Here is a 14,492-nt window from a genome sequence, read left to right on the forward strand (position 1 = left end):
GTGCTTGAGGGTTTGGCCACCATCCGGAGATGGAAGGCCTGCACAGGAGCGGCCATGCAGTGTACGTCCCCGTTCTCCGGGGTACATGTACACACTTAGCACCCACCTGTGTACCCACTGTGCACAGACCAGTAGCCGGACACATGCCTGGATACCCATGTGCATACATGCGGTTGTACCCAGAGCACATACCCCCACGGATGTGACACATGCTTGTGCATTCACGCCTAAAGTGTGCAGAATGGTACACATGTAACTCATGAGAGCACACACAGGGGTCTCTCCCCTTCTGCAAGACTGGAGCCTAAAGGGGCCTGAGCGCCCTGCACCTCAGCCCCTGCACGCCAGGGCATCACAGCTTTCGGGGTGCCTACCCCTGGGGCTGGGGCGGAGGTTGGGGAGAGGTTCAGGGCTCCAGAGCTCAGGATCTTGCCCAAGAGGCCGAGGCCTGGGGCAAAGGAGACCTCAGAGAGCACCTCCCTGGGGAATCTGGCCAGGGCCCAAACGAAGAGATACGGCGCGCATATCGGCACATTTTTGTGAGTTCACGACCGCGCGCAACACGCCGCGTGCACGACGTTAGGGAGCCGTGTCCCCGCGGGCGAGCTCGCGCTCACGTCCCGGGGGCTAGAGCTCGGCGCCCGGGGCCCGGGAAAAGCCTCGCCCCGCCTCCTCGCCCGGAGACGGCGCCTGCGCACTGGGTTACATTAAGCCTTTTCTCACGCTGTCGGTCCAGCTCGGGGGGCGCTTGTGCGCACGCGCCAAATGCGCCCGCCGGGAAGAAAGTCACGTGGCGGCCGCCGCAGGCGCCGCGGAGGAGACAACAACGTAGTTTCCGCTTCCGCCACCTCTTCCTCTTCCGGTCCTCGAGGACGCCGTACCGGCTGGGTCTCCTGCTCCCGCCCGGGTGTGGGAGGCGACGTTCGTCATGGCGATGTTTGAGCAGATGAGAGCGAACGTGGGCAAGTTGCTCAAGGGTATCGACAGGTCTGAGCCCGGCCGGAGGAGCGCTGCGGCCGCGCGGCGTGGTGGGCGGGATTTTGTAGAGGCCGCAAGGGGTGGTCGGGTCCTAACTTGGCCCGGGGGAGGCTTTCCCGCTTCTGGAGGAGTGTGAGGAAACGGCCCCACAGGGGCCTACCTCGCAGTGCTCGCCTTTTTCATTGCTTTAAGGTCTCCCTCTGCTTCTCCGCGCTCTGCTCCTCAGCCTCTCACTGCGTGTGTCACGCCTTTTCATCTCCTTTTTTCTTACCTCTCATGCCATTGCTTTAGCACACGGCACTGAAATCTATTCCATCAGCGCTGGGCAGTGCTGGGGAACCAGAGGTGACCAAGACAGCCCCGGCCCATGCTTTCATGGGGGTTCCCAGTTCAGAATCCATACTAACCGGGCAATAGGCAGTGATAGCCAGCAATCGTCGGGGCCGGGATTGGGGAAGCCGAGCCGGAGAGGATGGGGATAAACCAGGATGGGGGCCTGAGGAGGGGAGAAGGGGATGAGTGGCAGAGATGTCCAGGAGGCCTGGTGTACAGGTTGTGAGACATCTGGGAAAGACCCAGGGCTCTGATGGGGGTCAGAGCTCAGGCTTAGGTGTGTAATGTGGATAAGTGTTATTAGAGGTTATGGAGCTGATTCAAGACTTTGATACAGGGGCAGCCCCGGTCGCCCAGCGGTTTAGCGCCGCCTGTAGCCCAGGGCGTGATCCTGGAGACACCGGATCGAGTCCCGCATGGGGCTTCCTGCATGGAGCCCGCTTCTGTGTGTCTGCTCCCCTCTCTCTCTCTCTGAATGAATGAATGAATGAATAAATAAATAAATCTAAAAAAAAAAAAGACTTTGATACAGTTGCAGGTTACAGTGGCCTTCTCCTCTCTACCCAGAGTGACTGGCCTCAGCTCCTGTTTCTTCTCTGCTCACCCATCTTGATTCTTCTGTAGGTACAATCCTGAGAATCTGGCCACCCTGGAGCGGTATGTGGAAACACAGGCCAAGGAGAATGCCTACGATCTGGAAGCCAACCTGGCTGTCCTGAAGCTGTGAGTCTCTGCCTTCACCCCCGCCTGCATGACAGTGTAGCCCGCAGCGTGCCACTCTCAACATTGGATGAGGCCAGAGTTGGGGGGTAGTCTTCGGGATGTGACTTCTCTTGGTGTGTAAGACAAGGAAGCCAAAAGAGTTGGGGCAGAAGGAGAGGTAGTTTTTTAAAAAATTAATTGCAAAAAAAAAAAAAAAATTAATTGCAGTTTGCACGAATAGGTTGGTACAAAACACAAAAATATGGCTAAATAAGTATAAGTGCAAACCTGTGTGGACATCACACTTATTACAAAATTGAGTGTTGTCAGGTTCCCAGGCTCTTTGCCTTGTGTGCTTTCTGCCAGCCACCTCACCCCTGCCCTGGTAACCACTTTTATGCTCTCATGGTCTGGCTTCATGTGAGTTGACCACACAAGCATGCATCCTGATTAGCTTGGCTCAGGTTTGCCTGCGTTGGATATGACATAAATAGTATGTGACGTGAGCTTTTCTGCATCTGGCATCTTCTGCTTAGCACCAGGGTTGTGAGATGGATCCATTTTTTCCTGCAGCTGCAATTTGTCATTTTAGTATAGTGCTTCACTGTGTTTTAATTACCCTTTCTCCTGCTGATGGGCATTTGCATCCTTTCCCCACAGCCTGTATTGTCATGCTGTCAGTTACATAATTTTTATACATTGTCTCAGTTTGGGTGTCTGTAAAGGGGAGATAAGAACACTTTGTATTTGTGAGGTTGTTAAGATTGTTACTGGTGTAACTGCTGCTTAATGAGCACTCATAGTGTGGTAGCTACTGCGCTGTAAGCTTTGTATGTATTAACTCAGATGTCGTACTGTCTTTGTGAAGTAGATAGGGTTGTTATTGTCCCTTCTTGGAGGGGACTGATGCACAGAGAATTTAAAAGAACTAGTTCAAGGTCACTTGTCAGGGAAGTTTGAACCCAAGCAGTCTGGCTCCAGAACCTCAACCACTGCTTTAGACTATACTTAGGTATTGGTTTGTTTGTGACCACTTAACAGCATTTGCCTTACAGAATGGTTGAGAGGATTAACTGTTCCCATCCACAAACAGGAAAGTGGGTCAGGGAGGTTAAGGTCACAGAGCCAGAGTGCTGTGTTCGGGGTTGGAGCCCAGGCACATGCCAATTCCTGAGCTCTGAGCCACACAGTACTGGGTATCTGGTGAGGCCCAGGGACATGAAGAGGTCTGGGCCTATTGCTCTGTCTCTTGTTTCCCTTCTCAGGTACCAATTCAACCCAGCCTTCTTTCAAACTACGGTCACCGCCCAGATCCTGCTAAAGGCCCTCACCAACCTGCCCCACACCGACTTCACACTGTGCAAGTGCATGATCGATCAGGCACATGTATCCTTCCAGCTTATCCGTCCGGCCGGGTGTGTAGGACGGGGTGGGGGCAAGGTAGATGAACTCCCAGGGAAGTGGTCTGTGGGTTCAGCCACAAACTCCTGGATTTGGTGCAGTACTGGGTGGGACATTTTGGTGGCTGCAACAGACCCGGCCCCTGCCCTCACAGGGCTCACAGTCCAGTGGCGGAGATGAGCCCTCTGTCATTGACAGCCTGCAGTAGTCAGGGGTTGGGGTTTAGGGAAGCCGGGGGAGGCACCTCTTAGGAAAGGCTTCTTGGAGGAGGGAATCTCTGAAAGGAGGGAATGTCAGTTAAGGAAGGGTGATCTGGGCGGAGGGAATAAATATGTAAGGAGGCCTGGAGAAAAAAGATGAGGTCAGTGCTCTTTTAGAGGCAGTAGAGGAAGATTTCAGCACGGATTTCAAAATGCAATTTGAAGGGCACTGGGAAGCCATAGAAGGCTTTGAAACCACACAGTAAGATGGGTAGATTTATGCTTTGAAAGGATTCCTGTGATGGTTGTAGCTGAGTGAAGGCCACCAGGCAAGAGGCAGTGGGCAGGAAGAGCTGGATCGTTAGCTGAGCTTCATTGTGTGTATCTTCTGTGTCTGGCTCAGTGCTGGCCTTCAGTGAATAAAGGTTCAGTGAAAATAAACTGGCTCCTTCCCACCACCTCGCCCCACTTTGCTCTGGTCTGCTGTTTGGTAACTTGTCCACCACTTGGCCAGGTGATCCTCCCACTGTCCTGTGATTACCTGACAAGCTTGGCAGAGTCTCCCTCCATGCTAGGCCCTGTCTTCTAGCGCTCGCAGTCCCAATGCCATCACACTTAACCTGCCCATTGATATCTGAGTTGAGAAATGATGGCTTCCTCTTTGAACCTGCTCTGCCAAAGTGGGTCCGTAGAAGTACCTGCCTTCTGAGAGATTGTCTACCTCCCCCAGGGGTCTTTTCTGGTGGCTTTTCAAAAACAAAACAAAACAAAAAAAAGCATACAGTACACTGTTAGAAGTGTGGAGAAGTATACAGTGGAAAAATGACAAGGCTTCATCCCTCCCCTGTCCCACAGCCACCCTATTCCCCTTCCAGGAGGCAACAGATGCTTGCAGTTCTTGGGTACGTTTCCACAGATAACCCTAGAGTCACACAAGTAGTGTGTGTTCACATACACATGTGTGTCCATCCCCACCCAGATGGTGGGCTCTTATGCATGTTGGTCTGCATCTTGCTTTTTCGTATCCCAGTGTGTCTTGTCGAGTCTCCACGTTGGTTCTCTGAGAGTTGCCTTGATCCCAGTGTGTGGATGGGCCAGCCATTGGTTTAATGTCTCCATCGCTGGATTGTCTATTGCCTTTAGCAGCCGTGTTGCGATGAACCGAAGGTGGGCGGCAGGAGGTGGTGGGCCCAGCGGCAGCCTCCTAAGGTTCAGGGCTTTTTTCCCTTAACACTCTCCCCTTAGCAAGAAGAACGGCCAATCCGGCAGATTTTATACCTCGGAGACCTGCTGGAGACCTGCCACTTCCAGGCCTTCTGGGTAATTTGGCTCCAGGGGCAGGGTGGGTGGCTGGGCTGAGTGGGGCAGGCTGCTGAGCTGCACAAGAACGCACATTTGTCATCTGCCTGCATAACTGTGAGCAGTCCCATGCTCAGTCTTTACAAGTGTGACCACATGGACTTGTCATCCTCGCACTGAGCCAGGATTCCCATGTTGTCCTAGGGCACACATGCATGAACCCTGTCTGTCCTTCCTGTTGAAGTCCTCCATCCTCTGGATGCTCCCTCCCTTTCTTGCTCAAACTGGAGTCCCATCCTCCACTTCTGTAGTTTTTCCCAGTGGGGTGCCAAGGGTCCTTCTCACCTGTCGTTCCCAGACCCATCTCTCTCCCACTGAAACCCTGCAGTCCTGAAGCTTGATATTGGCACTTCCTGCCCCACCTAGTTGGTTTGAGCCCCCTGACCACCGCTCTTCCTTTCATGAATAACAGCTCCAACTCACTGCCACTTGCAGGACCTTAGCGTCCGTCCTCCTTGTGACCTTGGCCCTCTCCCGGTCATGCCCTAGAGCAACTCTCAGTGCATTGGATCCCTGAGGAGTTAAACAAATTGATAGTTGATTCCGAGCCTCAGAGTCTGATATAATTGGCCTGAATGTGGTCTAGGTGTTGGGATATTAAGCAGTTACCCCCAGTGTTTCTGATGCCCAGGGAACATGGGGAGCCACTACCCAGTTCCTGTCTTCAGCAGTGATTGCTCCCTTCTCTGCCCACGAATGTCAAACATAATCCACCCTTTGACTACTTCCTCCTAACATTCTAGCTCACCCCTGTGAGGTCTCCAGCCTGGTGTTCTTGGGCCTGACCAGCGGCCCTGGTCCTCTGTTGGGCTTCCTCCTCCAGCATAAATCTGTACCTGAGACCGTGAGAGAGAGAGAGGCTGGAGGAAGGCCTGTTAGATCCACTGTGCTCCTCATCTCCTGGCCTAGTGTCTAGCTCGCTCCCATCTCTTCACACTCTTCATCCCCTCTCCTCCCTCCCGTCTCAATCTCAATTTGAGCTCGTCTGCCTTGTTTTGTGGGAAAAGAGAAGCAGCCAAAGCAGAACTCCCACGCATTAGTGCTCTTGGCCTCGACATTGACTGGTAGCTGACTGAACACTTTTCTGTTTGAGAGGGTGAATCGGCACTCCCCATCTCAGGCCACCCCTCAACTGGTGCACAGTTCCCCTTCCCTCTCACCCACTCAGCAGCATAACACCAGCACCTCTCCCTACTCTCACAGGGCAGCAAATTTGGCCTTCCCTGATTGTTTCTGTCATCAGACCACGCCTGCTGTGTAGTTAGTTCTACACTACAAAAAGAGAACTCTCCCTGAACCTCCACGTTCACCTTTGTCTCTTGCTCTCTTTCTCTGTTCCCCGTTGAGCAGAAAGTCTCCCATCCCAGGAAATCCCTCAGGGGTTGGGTGGAGGGGGACTGTTGGTTACTCGTGCTCGCGGGAGGGGTTGCCTGTGCTGTCTCTCTTCTCCTTGCTCACTTGAACCCACTGCACTCACTTCATTCAGGCTTTTGTGATCAGCCTTCTTTCCCCCAGTCTCCAACATAAACATGAGCACGCATGCACCATGATACCCATACTGTCTGCCCTGTTGGCCTCCTCTGATGGGGATGCCACACTGTTCTCTCAAATCCTTTTATCATCTGGCCCTCATGACAATTACTCTCCTATATATCCTTCTGTCTCACTGGCTGCTCCCCTTCATTGTCCTTGTAGGTTCTTCATTTCCTGCAGTACTGTTGGAGGGAGCTCTTGTTGGGAGGGTGACCTTAAAGTGGGCGTGTGCATGGTGTGTCTGATGAGGAGCAGCGAGGAGTCCCCCATGGCTGGAGCAAAGGGCTGAGGAGGGTGAGGTGACGGGCAGATCCTGTGAGGCCTTGTAGGCCAAGGTGGGACACTTGGCCTTTTCTCTGAGTGAGATAGGAGCAGGAGGAGGTAGGTGAGTGCAGTTAGCTAATCTGTCTCTGTTCCCTCTTTGGATGTGTGGTTTCTGCCTGCCTGATTTAAACACCAGCTCTGAGGTTTGGGGCAAGTCACTTAGCTGCTCTGAGCCTTACTTTTTTCATCTCTAAAAGTGGACAAAAATAGTACCTTACATCATAGGGTTGCATAGAGAAAAAAAGCTGGCATGTGGGGTGAATGCCCAAGTGTCAGCTTCTATTGCTAATTTTGTTAACTGTAATAATCTTGATGTTACTAACATTATCATTGCCCTCCAGCAAGCCCTGGATGAAAACATGGACCTCCTGGAAGGTATAACCGGCTTCGAAGACTCTGTCCGAAAATGTAAGTCCCTCTCGGAGCCTGGGCTCCCCAGGGGGAAGGGGTAGGGAGTGGCAGCAAGGTCCCAGGAATGACCACCATCTTCGTTCCTTATCTCTGCAGTTATCTGCCACGTTGTGGGCATCACTTATCAGCACATTGATCGCTGGCTGCTGGCTGAGATGCTTGGGGACCTGACAGGTAAGGCCTCTTTGGGTCTCTGGTGCCAATCGAGGAGGCTGGTCAGGGGCCGTGGGCCTCAGTCAGCTCCTCAGATGGACTCATCCCTGCCTCAACAAGTCATTGACTTGACAAGTCAAGTCAATAACAGCCCAGCTTGTTATTGAGGGAGTAAGAAACTGGTATAAAACATACCCTTAAAAAAAAAAAAAGTACCATTCCTTGGGGGGAGATGCCATGGCATTCATTTATTTTATTCTACGTAAGTTATTTGAATGCCTTCTGTGTACCAGACTGTTCTAGGCCTTAGGGATACAGCAGTGAACGAAACAATGGCTCAGATTTGTTCTCACAGAAGTAGCAAAACAGATAACAAAATGAGATGTATAAGTCTAATGTCAAGTCATGCAAGACAGCTCAAGGGGCTAAGGTGAATAGATGCTTCGGTGGAGTCAGGCAGGCAGCCTGAGAGCTGAGCAAACCAGAGAATGCTGAGACAGGGGCGTGTCTGTCTTGTTTACAGAGCCGCCAGGGTACCTGGTGGGAGCACAATGAGGGAGGGGCAGAGCTGAGGGTGGAGAAGTGGTAGGAGGGAGATCCTCAGATACTATGGGGCCTCCTGAGGACTTAGTCCTTTGTCCTGAGTGAGCTGGAGCCGCAGGGAGGGACATGATCAGATTTGTGTTTTTAAAAGATTCTTCCAGGGGCACCTAGGTGGCCCAGTGGAGTTAATCGTCCAACTCTTGATCTCAACTTAGGTCTTGATCTCAGAGTTGTGAGTTCAGGCCCTGTGTTGAGCTCCATGCTGGGCATGGAGCCTACTTTAAATATAATAAGTGGGGATCCTTGGGTGGCTCAGCGGTTTAGCGCCTGCCTTTGGCCCAGGGCGAGACTTTGGAGCCCCAGGATCGAATCCCATGTCGGGCTCCGGTATGGAGCCTGTTTCTCCCTCCTCCTGTGTCTCTGCCTCTCTCTATGTCTGTCATAAATAATTGAACAAATAAATCTTTAAAAAAATAATAATAAATATAATATAATAAGTAAAAAATTAAAAGATCCTTCCAGAAAGAAGAAAGGAAAGAGAAGCATGTTTGTGTATTTATTCATTTTTGGAAAAGATACACAGGAAGAAAAATAAAACTAAGGAAAATGGTTACTCCTTGGGAGGTTGGGGATGAGCACAGGGAGAGAGAGCTGTGGGTGGGGGGTGAGATTTGTCTAAGTACCTTATTTGGATAGGTTTGCCTTTTGATCCAGTAGTTTGTGTGTATGCCCCCAGACACAATTTTTTAGCAGAAGCTAACTTTTATTGGACACTGTGTATCAGGCTGTGTTTTAAGTGCTTTACATCAGGTAGATGTTTTATATCCTGAAAAGTGAAATTATCCTGAAAAGGAGTGAAACAACCCTTAGACTTGAATCAGAAGAGAGGGAGATGAATTTATCAAATTGCTCAGGGTCACACAAAAGAGTGACTTCAAGTAGTAGGATATTTTTTGGCTGTACCTTCTACCTTCTTACTGGCATGTTTTTTAAGAGCAAAACGGCCCGCAAATAAATTCTCAACTGATGCTTTGGGCTTATGGTTAGTGATAGTGATGGCATAATTTTAAAACCATCTCAACGTTGTGTGGCAAAGCAGAGAAGGGAGCTGTTGGAAACCAAGACTTGTGCTGGGAGAGAAAGGGGGCAGAAAAATCAAAGAAGTGGTGACAAAAGCCCTGCTCCATAACTGTGGGAAAGCTGGCAGGCTCCCTCTGGCTGCTGTTTGGAGAATGAATTGCAGAAATGCAAGCCTGGCAGCTGGAGCTCCTGGTGGCCCCTGAAGCAGTTGAGTGGGGAAGGCACCCTGGCCTTCAGCTGCCTGGTACTGGGGGATTGGGGTGACTGAGCCCCTGCACGGCCTGTGTCACCCACAGACAGCCAGCTAAAAGTGTGGATGAGCAAGTATGGCTGGAGCGCAGATGAGTCAGGCCAGATCTTCATCTGTAGCCAAGAGGAGAGCATCAAGCCCAAGAACATCGTGGAGAAGATCGACTTTGACAGTGAGTGGTGGCCCCACGCTTCTGGCTGTGGGACTAAGGAGGTGCCTGTTGACAGGAACTTTCGTAGATACAGTCTGGTTCAGGGCCAGGAAATTTGCATCTGCCAGAGTCCATTGACTTCTCTCACAGGGCTGCCTGCAGAGGCTGAATGACAGTGGAATGATGGGTGTCCTTCCCCAGGACCCTGCAGGGCTTGGACAGGCCTTGCAGGGTGTCTCCACACCCTTACTGGTCCCAGGGGCTCTGTCGTAAAGTGAGTGAGAACCCAGAGCCAGGGGGTAGGCTGCTCCCATACAACCGGGGTCCCCTCTCCATCTCTTGAGTGATTCTGGGGTCTTAGAATGTCTTGGTACAGCGTGGCTTCCTGGTCCAAACCAGCTAATTTGGTACTGATCTGGGGATCAGGACTCAGTGGGCAATCATCTCTGTGCATGGGGCCTGTGGACCTTTGTTGAGGTTCTGGGTGAGAAGTCACTGTGGCAAAAGGCTCTACAGGAGGAGATGGAAATCCAGTGCTTAGAGTGTCTTGCAAGTGGCACGTAGTAAATGTTACTGTGATGGTGATGAGAAGAGCAAAGAATTGTGCCAGGCATTGTTCTGAGCATGTCACTTAATCCTGGGACTATGTGGGGTAGATGCTTCGTGCAGATGGAGGAGCTGGTGTTAATGAACTTGCCTGAGGTCACCCACCTGGGAGGAGGCAGAGCTGTGATTCGGATGCAGGGCTCCTTGCTCCAGAGTCGAAATTCTTTTTATTATTTTAAGATTTCATGTATTTATTCATGTGAGACATAGGCAGAGGGAGCATCAGGCTCCTTCTGGGGAGCCCGATGTGGGACTTAATCCCAGGACCCTGGGATCATGACCTGAGTTGAAGGTGGATGCTCAACCACGGAGCCACCCAGGTGCCCCCAGAGTCGAGATTTTTTTAAACTACTGCCCCAAGTCGGGCACCTGGCTGCTCAGGAGAGCATGTGACTCTTATTCTCAGGTTCGGGAGTTCAGGCCCTGTGTTGGGCACAGAGATTACTTTAAAAAGAAACCAGGGACGCTTGGGTGGCTCAGTGGTTGAGCATCTGCCTTCAGCTCAGGGTGTGATCCCGGGATCCGGGATTAGTACTGCATTTAGCTCCCTGCAGGGAGCCAGCTTCTCCCTCTGCTTATGTTATATCTCTGCCTCTCTCTCTGTGTGTCTCTCGTGAATAAATAAAATCTTGGAAAGGGAAGGGAAGAAGGGAAGGGAAGGAAGAGAAAGCAAACTGCCTTTGTGAAGGGGACCAGGGTCCAGAAAGGGGTTTGTGATATGCCACGCTTGAAGAATTGTGAGTGCCATGGTTGGTGGTTGGAGGCTGGTCTCCCAGTCTTCCCACGTTGACCTGCTCCCCTCTTCTCTTCTCAACAGGTGTGTCCAGCATTATGGCCTCCTCCCAGTAACCTGGCAGGTGTTTAATAAAGATTTGTTGATTTATTTTTTTGTCTCCCATTCCTTTTTTTTTTTTTTTTTCCGCCTCTGCCCTTTTTTTTGCCTCTGCCCTTCGCCCACTAGAGGGAGCCCGGGAGCAGGCCTCCGCCCACTCTGTGCGGGATCCACCTCCATTCCGCATTACACACACACACACACACACACACACACACACACACACACACACACAGTAGGGCTTGGCTTCCGGCTCCTTTCTTCCCTCCTACTTCCTCCCCTGCCCCTTTCCAGCAACCGACCTTCCACTCCCACCTTCCTGACCCATCAGGTCACCAGTAGGGAGCTGGCTGTGTGAATCAGCAAGGAGGAGGATGTGACTAGGATGTAGGAGTCCAGCCCTGCCCCTGGGTGCGGCCCTATCTCTTCTGCCCTCTGGAACACCTAGGTGGACAGGAGTGGGTTCCTGGTAAGGGGAGGCACAACCTTTGCCCCTTGGCCTCAGATGGGGGCACTAGTGGCCCCACAGTGGGCGGAGGAGTGAATGGGAGGGGTGGTGGGATTCAGCCTGCCTCTTACCCTGGCTACTGCTCAGCCCACCAAGCTGTGTGTCCTTGGCTTGGTGACTGCCTCCGTCTCAGTTTCTTCACCTGTGAAAGGGGGATGACACACCCTTGTCAGTTGTGGGGGATTCCATGATCTTCCAGCTAGGCCCCTCATTAGAGCCTAGCTCAAGGTTACAAACTAGTCCTCACCATTCTGCTTGGGGAGACTTTACCAAAAAATCAGGATTTTCAGCCAGGCCATTCCCCTGTCCCTCCCCATCCCCAAGTCGCAGCCTACAGTGGCCAGGAGGCCTAGCTGATGTTCCTTAATCTGCAGCTGGGTTGCTTCTCTGTCTTACACGGTAGGTATTCCAGAGTCTGGCAGGGTGACTTTGGTCAAGTGTCTTCACCTCTGATCCTGCTGTCTGCAGGAAGAAGGGGTAGAGACCACAGTGACTGCCTTTGGGGAAAAATAGAAGAAAAGACAAACCATCAGAGATGTCCAGCCCTTAATGTAAAATGAGGGAGTGTTACATTTCTGTAAGCCTTTACACATGAACTTTGCCTACGAAGAGGGCATTGACAGTGTCTGAGCTGTGCCCCCTTGGCCCTCCCTCATGTGTTTGCATTCACACCCATCATTCTTTTGAGGACACTGACAGGCAGGGCAGGGCAGGATAAACTTTGCCCTGAGTTCCAGACCTGAGCAGGAGCCAGGAAGCAAGATGTACCCAAGCCCTGGGGGCAAAAGGTGTCTCTAGCTCACAACTTGGGAGCCAGCTCTAAAGGAGGGGAGAGGGGCGTAGGACAATACTGGGACGCTGTTTGATTGTGTAAATTAAGGAAAAGGCACCTGCCACCCCATGTGAGTACAACTCCCACTCACCTACTCAGCAGGTGCCTTTGTGTAGAATACAACCTGCACAACTAACTGTGGCTGCTCAGCACCACGTCTTTTCCCACTTAGCCTGCTTTTGCTCTAGGTGGATCCTTTGAGCAGCTAAGAGACTTGGCTCTGGAGTAAGACAGTTCAAACCTCAGCCTACCAACCTGTTGGCAAATTGGTTAACCTTGTGCCTCAATTTTACAGCCAGGGAGAGTACCCACTTCAGAAGTTGCTGGGAGTTCATGCATCCGAAGAGTTGAGAACAGTTTGGCGTTTAGTAAGAGAATACGCTTGGTGCTTGTCTTGTTCACGTGGACTTGGGTGTATTTAGTTGCTTCCATAGTCTCTTCTTGGCACCCCAGTGTCTGTTCATGTCCCACCCTAAGAGGACACAGCCCTTTTTTGTTCACTAACTAGAATTAACAGTGGACTACAACAGGGGCGCCTGGCTGGCTCAGCCAGTAGAACATGCGACTCTTCGTCTTGGGGTCATGAATTCAAGCCCCACATTGGGCATAGAATTTACTTAATAACATGTCAGAAATGAAGGGAGCTTTTAATTTAAACCTCCCTGACAAGCCATCCACTTATCTCAGCCCTTCGTCTGGGAGGTATTTCAGTGTCCCCTGGGAGCCGTCAGGGTGGAGTCAATGACCCATAGCCCCAGTGGCGCTCTCTGCCAACTAGGCCCAGCACAGAAGTCCTGGGTTTGTTCTCCAGGTCACAGCTAACATTCCTGGATCTTTGGCCAGGTCCTGGCATCCCCTGGGAAATTGAGCCGTGCCCAGGCCTCGTCCCCTTCCTTTGCATGCCAGTGGATCTCTTCCAGTGCCTTTGAGAGAGGTGGGGAGAAATCCATGAGTTCCTATACCTGGAGGAGCCATGTCTTCTCATCCCCATCCCCAGTAGTTGACTCCGACACAATCTCCTTTGTTCATACTGTGGGCCAATTCCTGCTCTACTCTAACTCAAACCCTTAACCTTCCTACCTTTCCTGACCAGTCGATTTCACCTTCCCGTCGCCCAGGTCCAAACCTTGGGAGCCATCTTGAGTCTGGATTCTTCATTCTCCTGGCCACCCCCTCCCCCCATCCAATCCATGACAGTAAGTCCCGTCAGCTCCACTTTTCCAAATCCTTCCACTGCCCATCCTCCATGGCTGTCTCCTCTTCCAGGATCTTGGTCCTGACCACATACATCGGGACCACTGTGGCCACTCCCTGGCTGGTCTCCTTGCCCTCCCTCTACCTACAGTCTGTTCCCCTCCTGTGGCCACTGGATCCTAGAACAGCTGCATTGGATCCCAGCCCTGCCCTGCTTAGGGTCCTCCCTGAATTTCCCATTGCATTTTCTTTTTTTTTTTTTTAAATATTTTACTTATCTATCCATGAGACACACACACACACACAGGCAGAGACACAGGCAGAGGGAGAAGTAGGCTCCATGCAGGGAGCCTGACGTGGGGCTCATCCGGGGTCTCCAGGATCAGGCCCTGGGCCAAAGGCAGGCGCTAAACCACTGAGCCACCCGGGCTGCCCCCCCCCCCTTTTTCCCCATTGCATTTTCAATAAAATTCAAACTAATCATGGCCTTAAGTCTATCCATTCACCTAAGATATATTAAGCTTCAATCTTGTGCCAGACACTGCTTCAGAGACCAGGGAAACAGCAGTGACCAAAGATCCCCATTTTCACGGCTGACACTCTTGGAGGAGGAGACAGATAAACATGGTAAATAAGCCAATCAGGTAGCCAGTATGCTGGAAAAAAATAAAGCCAAGGACGGAAGGTGTAGGATGCTATTTTAACTAAGGTGGTCTGGGAAGGTCTCACTGAAGGGGTGATATTTCTGCAGACCTGTGGGTGAGGAGGCTGTTGAAGCCCTGGGCTTCCAGTATGTGGGGAAAGCATTCCAGGCAGTGGTAACAAGGCATCACACAGTACAAAGACCCTGAGGCTGGGAAGTGCCTGGTGCATTTGAGGACCAGCAGAGAAGTCGGCAGTGTTGCAGAACCTCAGAGACTGAGAGGGAGAGAGGGCTGTGACCTGGGAGAGGAGATGGGGACAGGATGGGGAAGGGCCTTGGGGGTCTGGCTGAAGCCCCAGGAGTGTCTTGTTTCAAAAGCAAGGCTGGGGGATGCCTGGGTTGCTCAGTGGTTGAGGGTCTGCCTTGAGCTCAGATTGTGATCCCTGGTCTGGGGATTGA

At 51.8% G+C, this 14,492-nt stretch overlaps 1 protein-coding gene across 1 annotated transcript; it reads left to right on the forward strand.

Moving 5' to 3' along the window:
• The first annotated feature begins 790 nt into the window (after nt 1-790).
• Nucleotides 791-10,907, forward strand: EIF3K (eukaryotic translation initiation factor 3 subunit K). The gene is made up of 8 exons (XM_026010111.2): nt 791-987; nt 1,936-2,034; nt 3,279-3,399; nt 4,860-4,934; nt 7,172-7,238; nt 7,338-7,415; nt 9,314-9,439; nt 10,842-10,907. The coding sequence occupies exons 1-8, from the start codon at nt 929-931 to the stop codon at nt 10,871-10,873; spliced, it is 657 nt and encodes a 218-aa protein (XP_025865896.1). The 5' UTR covers nt 791-928; the 3' UTR covers nt 10,874-10,907.
• Nucleotides 10,908-14,492: the final 3,585 nt, after the last annotated feature.

This window comes from Vulpes vulpes, chromosome 1, assembly GCF_048418805.1.
Source record: "Vulpes vulpes isolate BD-2025 chromosome 1, VulVul3, whole genome shotgun sequence".
In the NCBI taxonomy this organism is placed as follows: domain Eukaryota; kingdom Metazoa; phylum Chordata; class Mammalia; order Carnivora; family Canidae; genus Vulpes; species Vulpes vulpes.

Coding starts and splice junctions, on each gene's coding strand:
- EIF3K (XM_026010111.2), top strand. CDS start 929: ATGGCGATGTTTGAGCAGATGAGAGCGAACGTGGGCAAGTTGCTCAAG. Junction 7,239..7,337: donor CGAAGACTCTGTCCGAAAAT/GTAAGTCCCTCT, acceptor TTATCTCTGCAG/TTATCTGCCACGTTGTGGGC. Junction 9,440..10,841: donor GGAGAAGATCGACTTTGACA/GTGAGTGGTGGC, acceptor TCTTCTCAACAG/GTGTGTCCAGCATTATGGCC.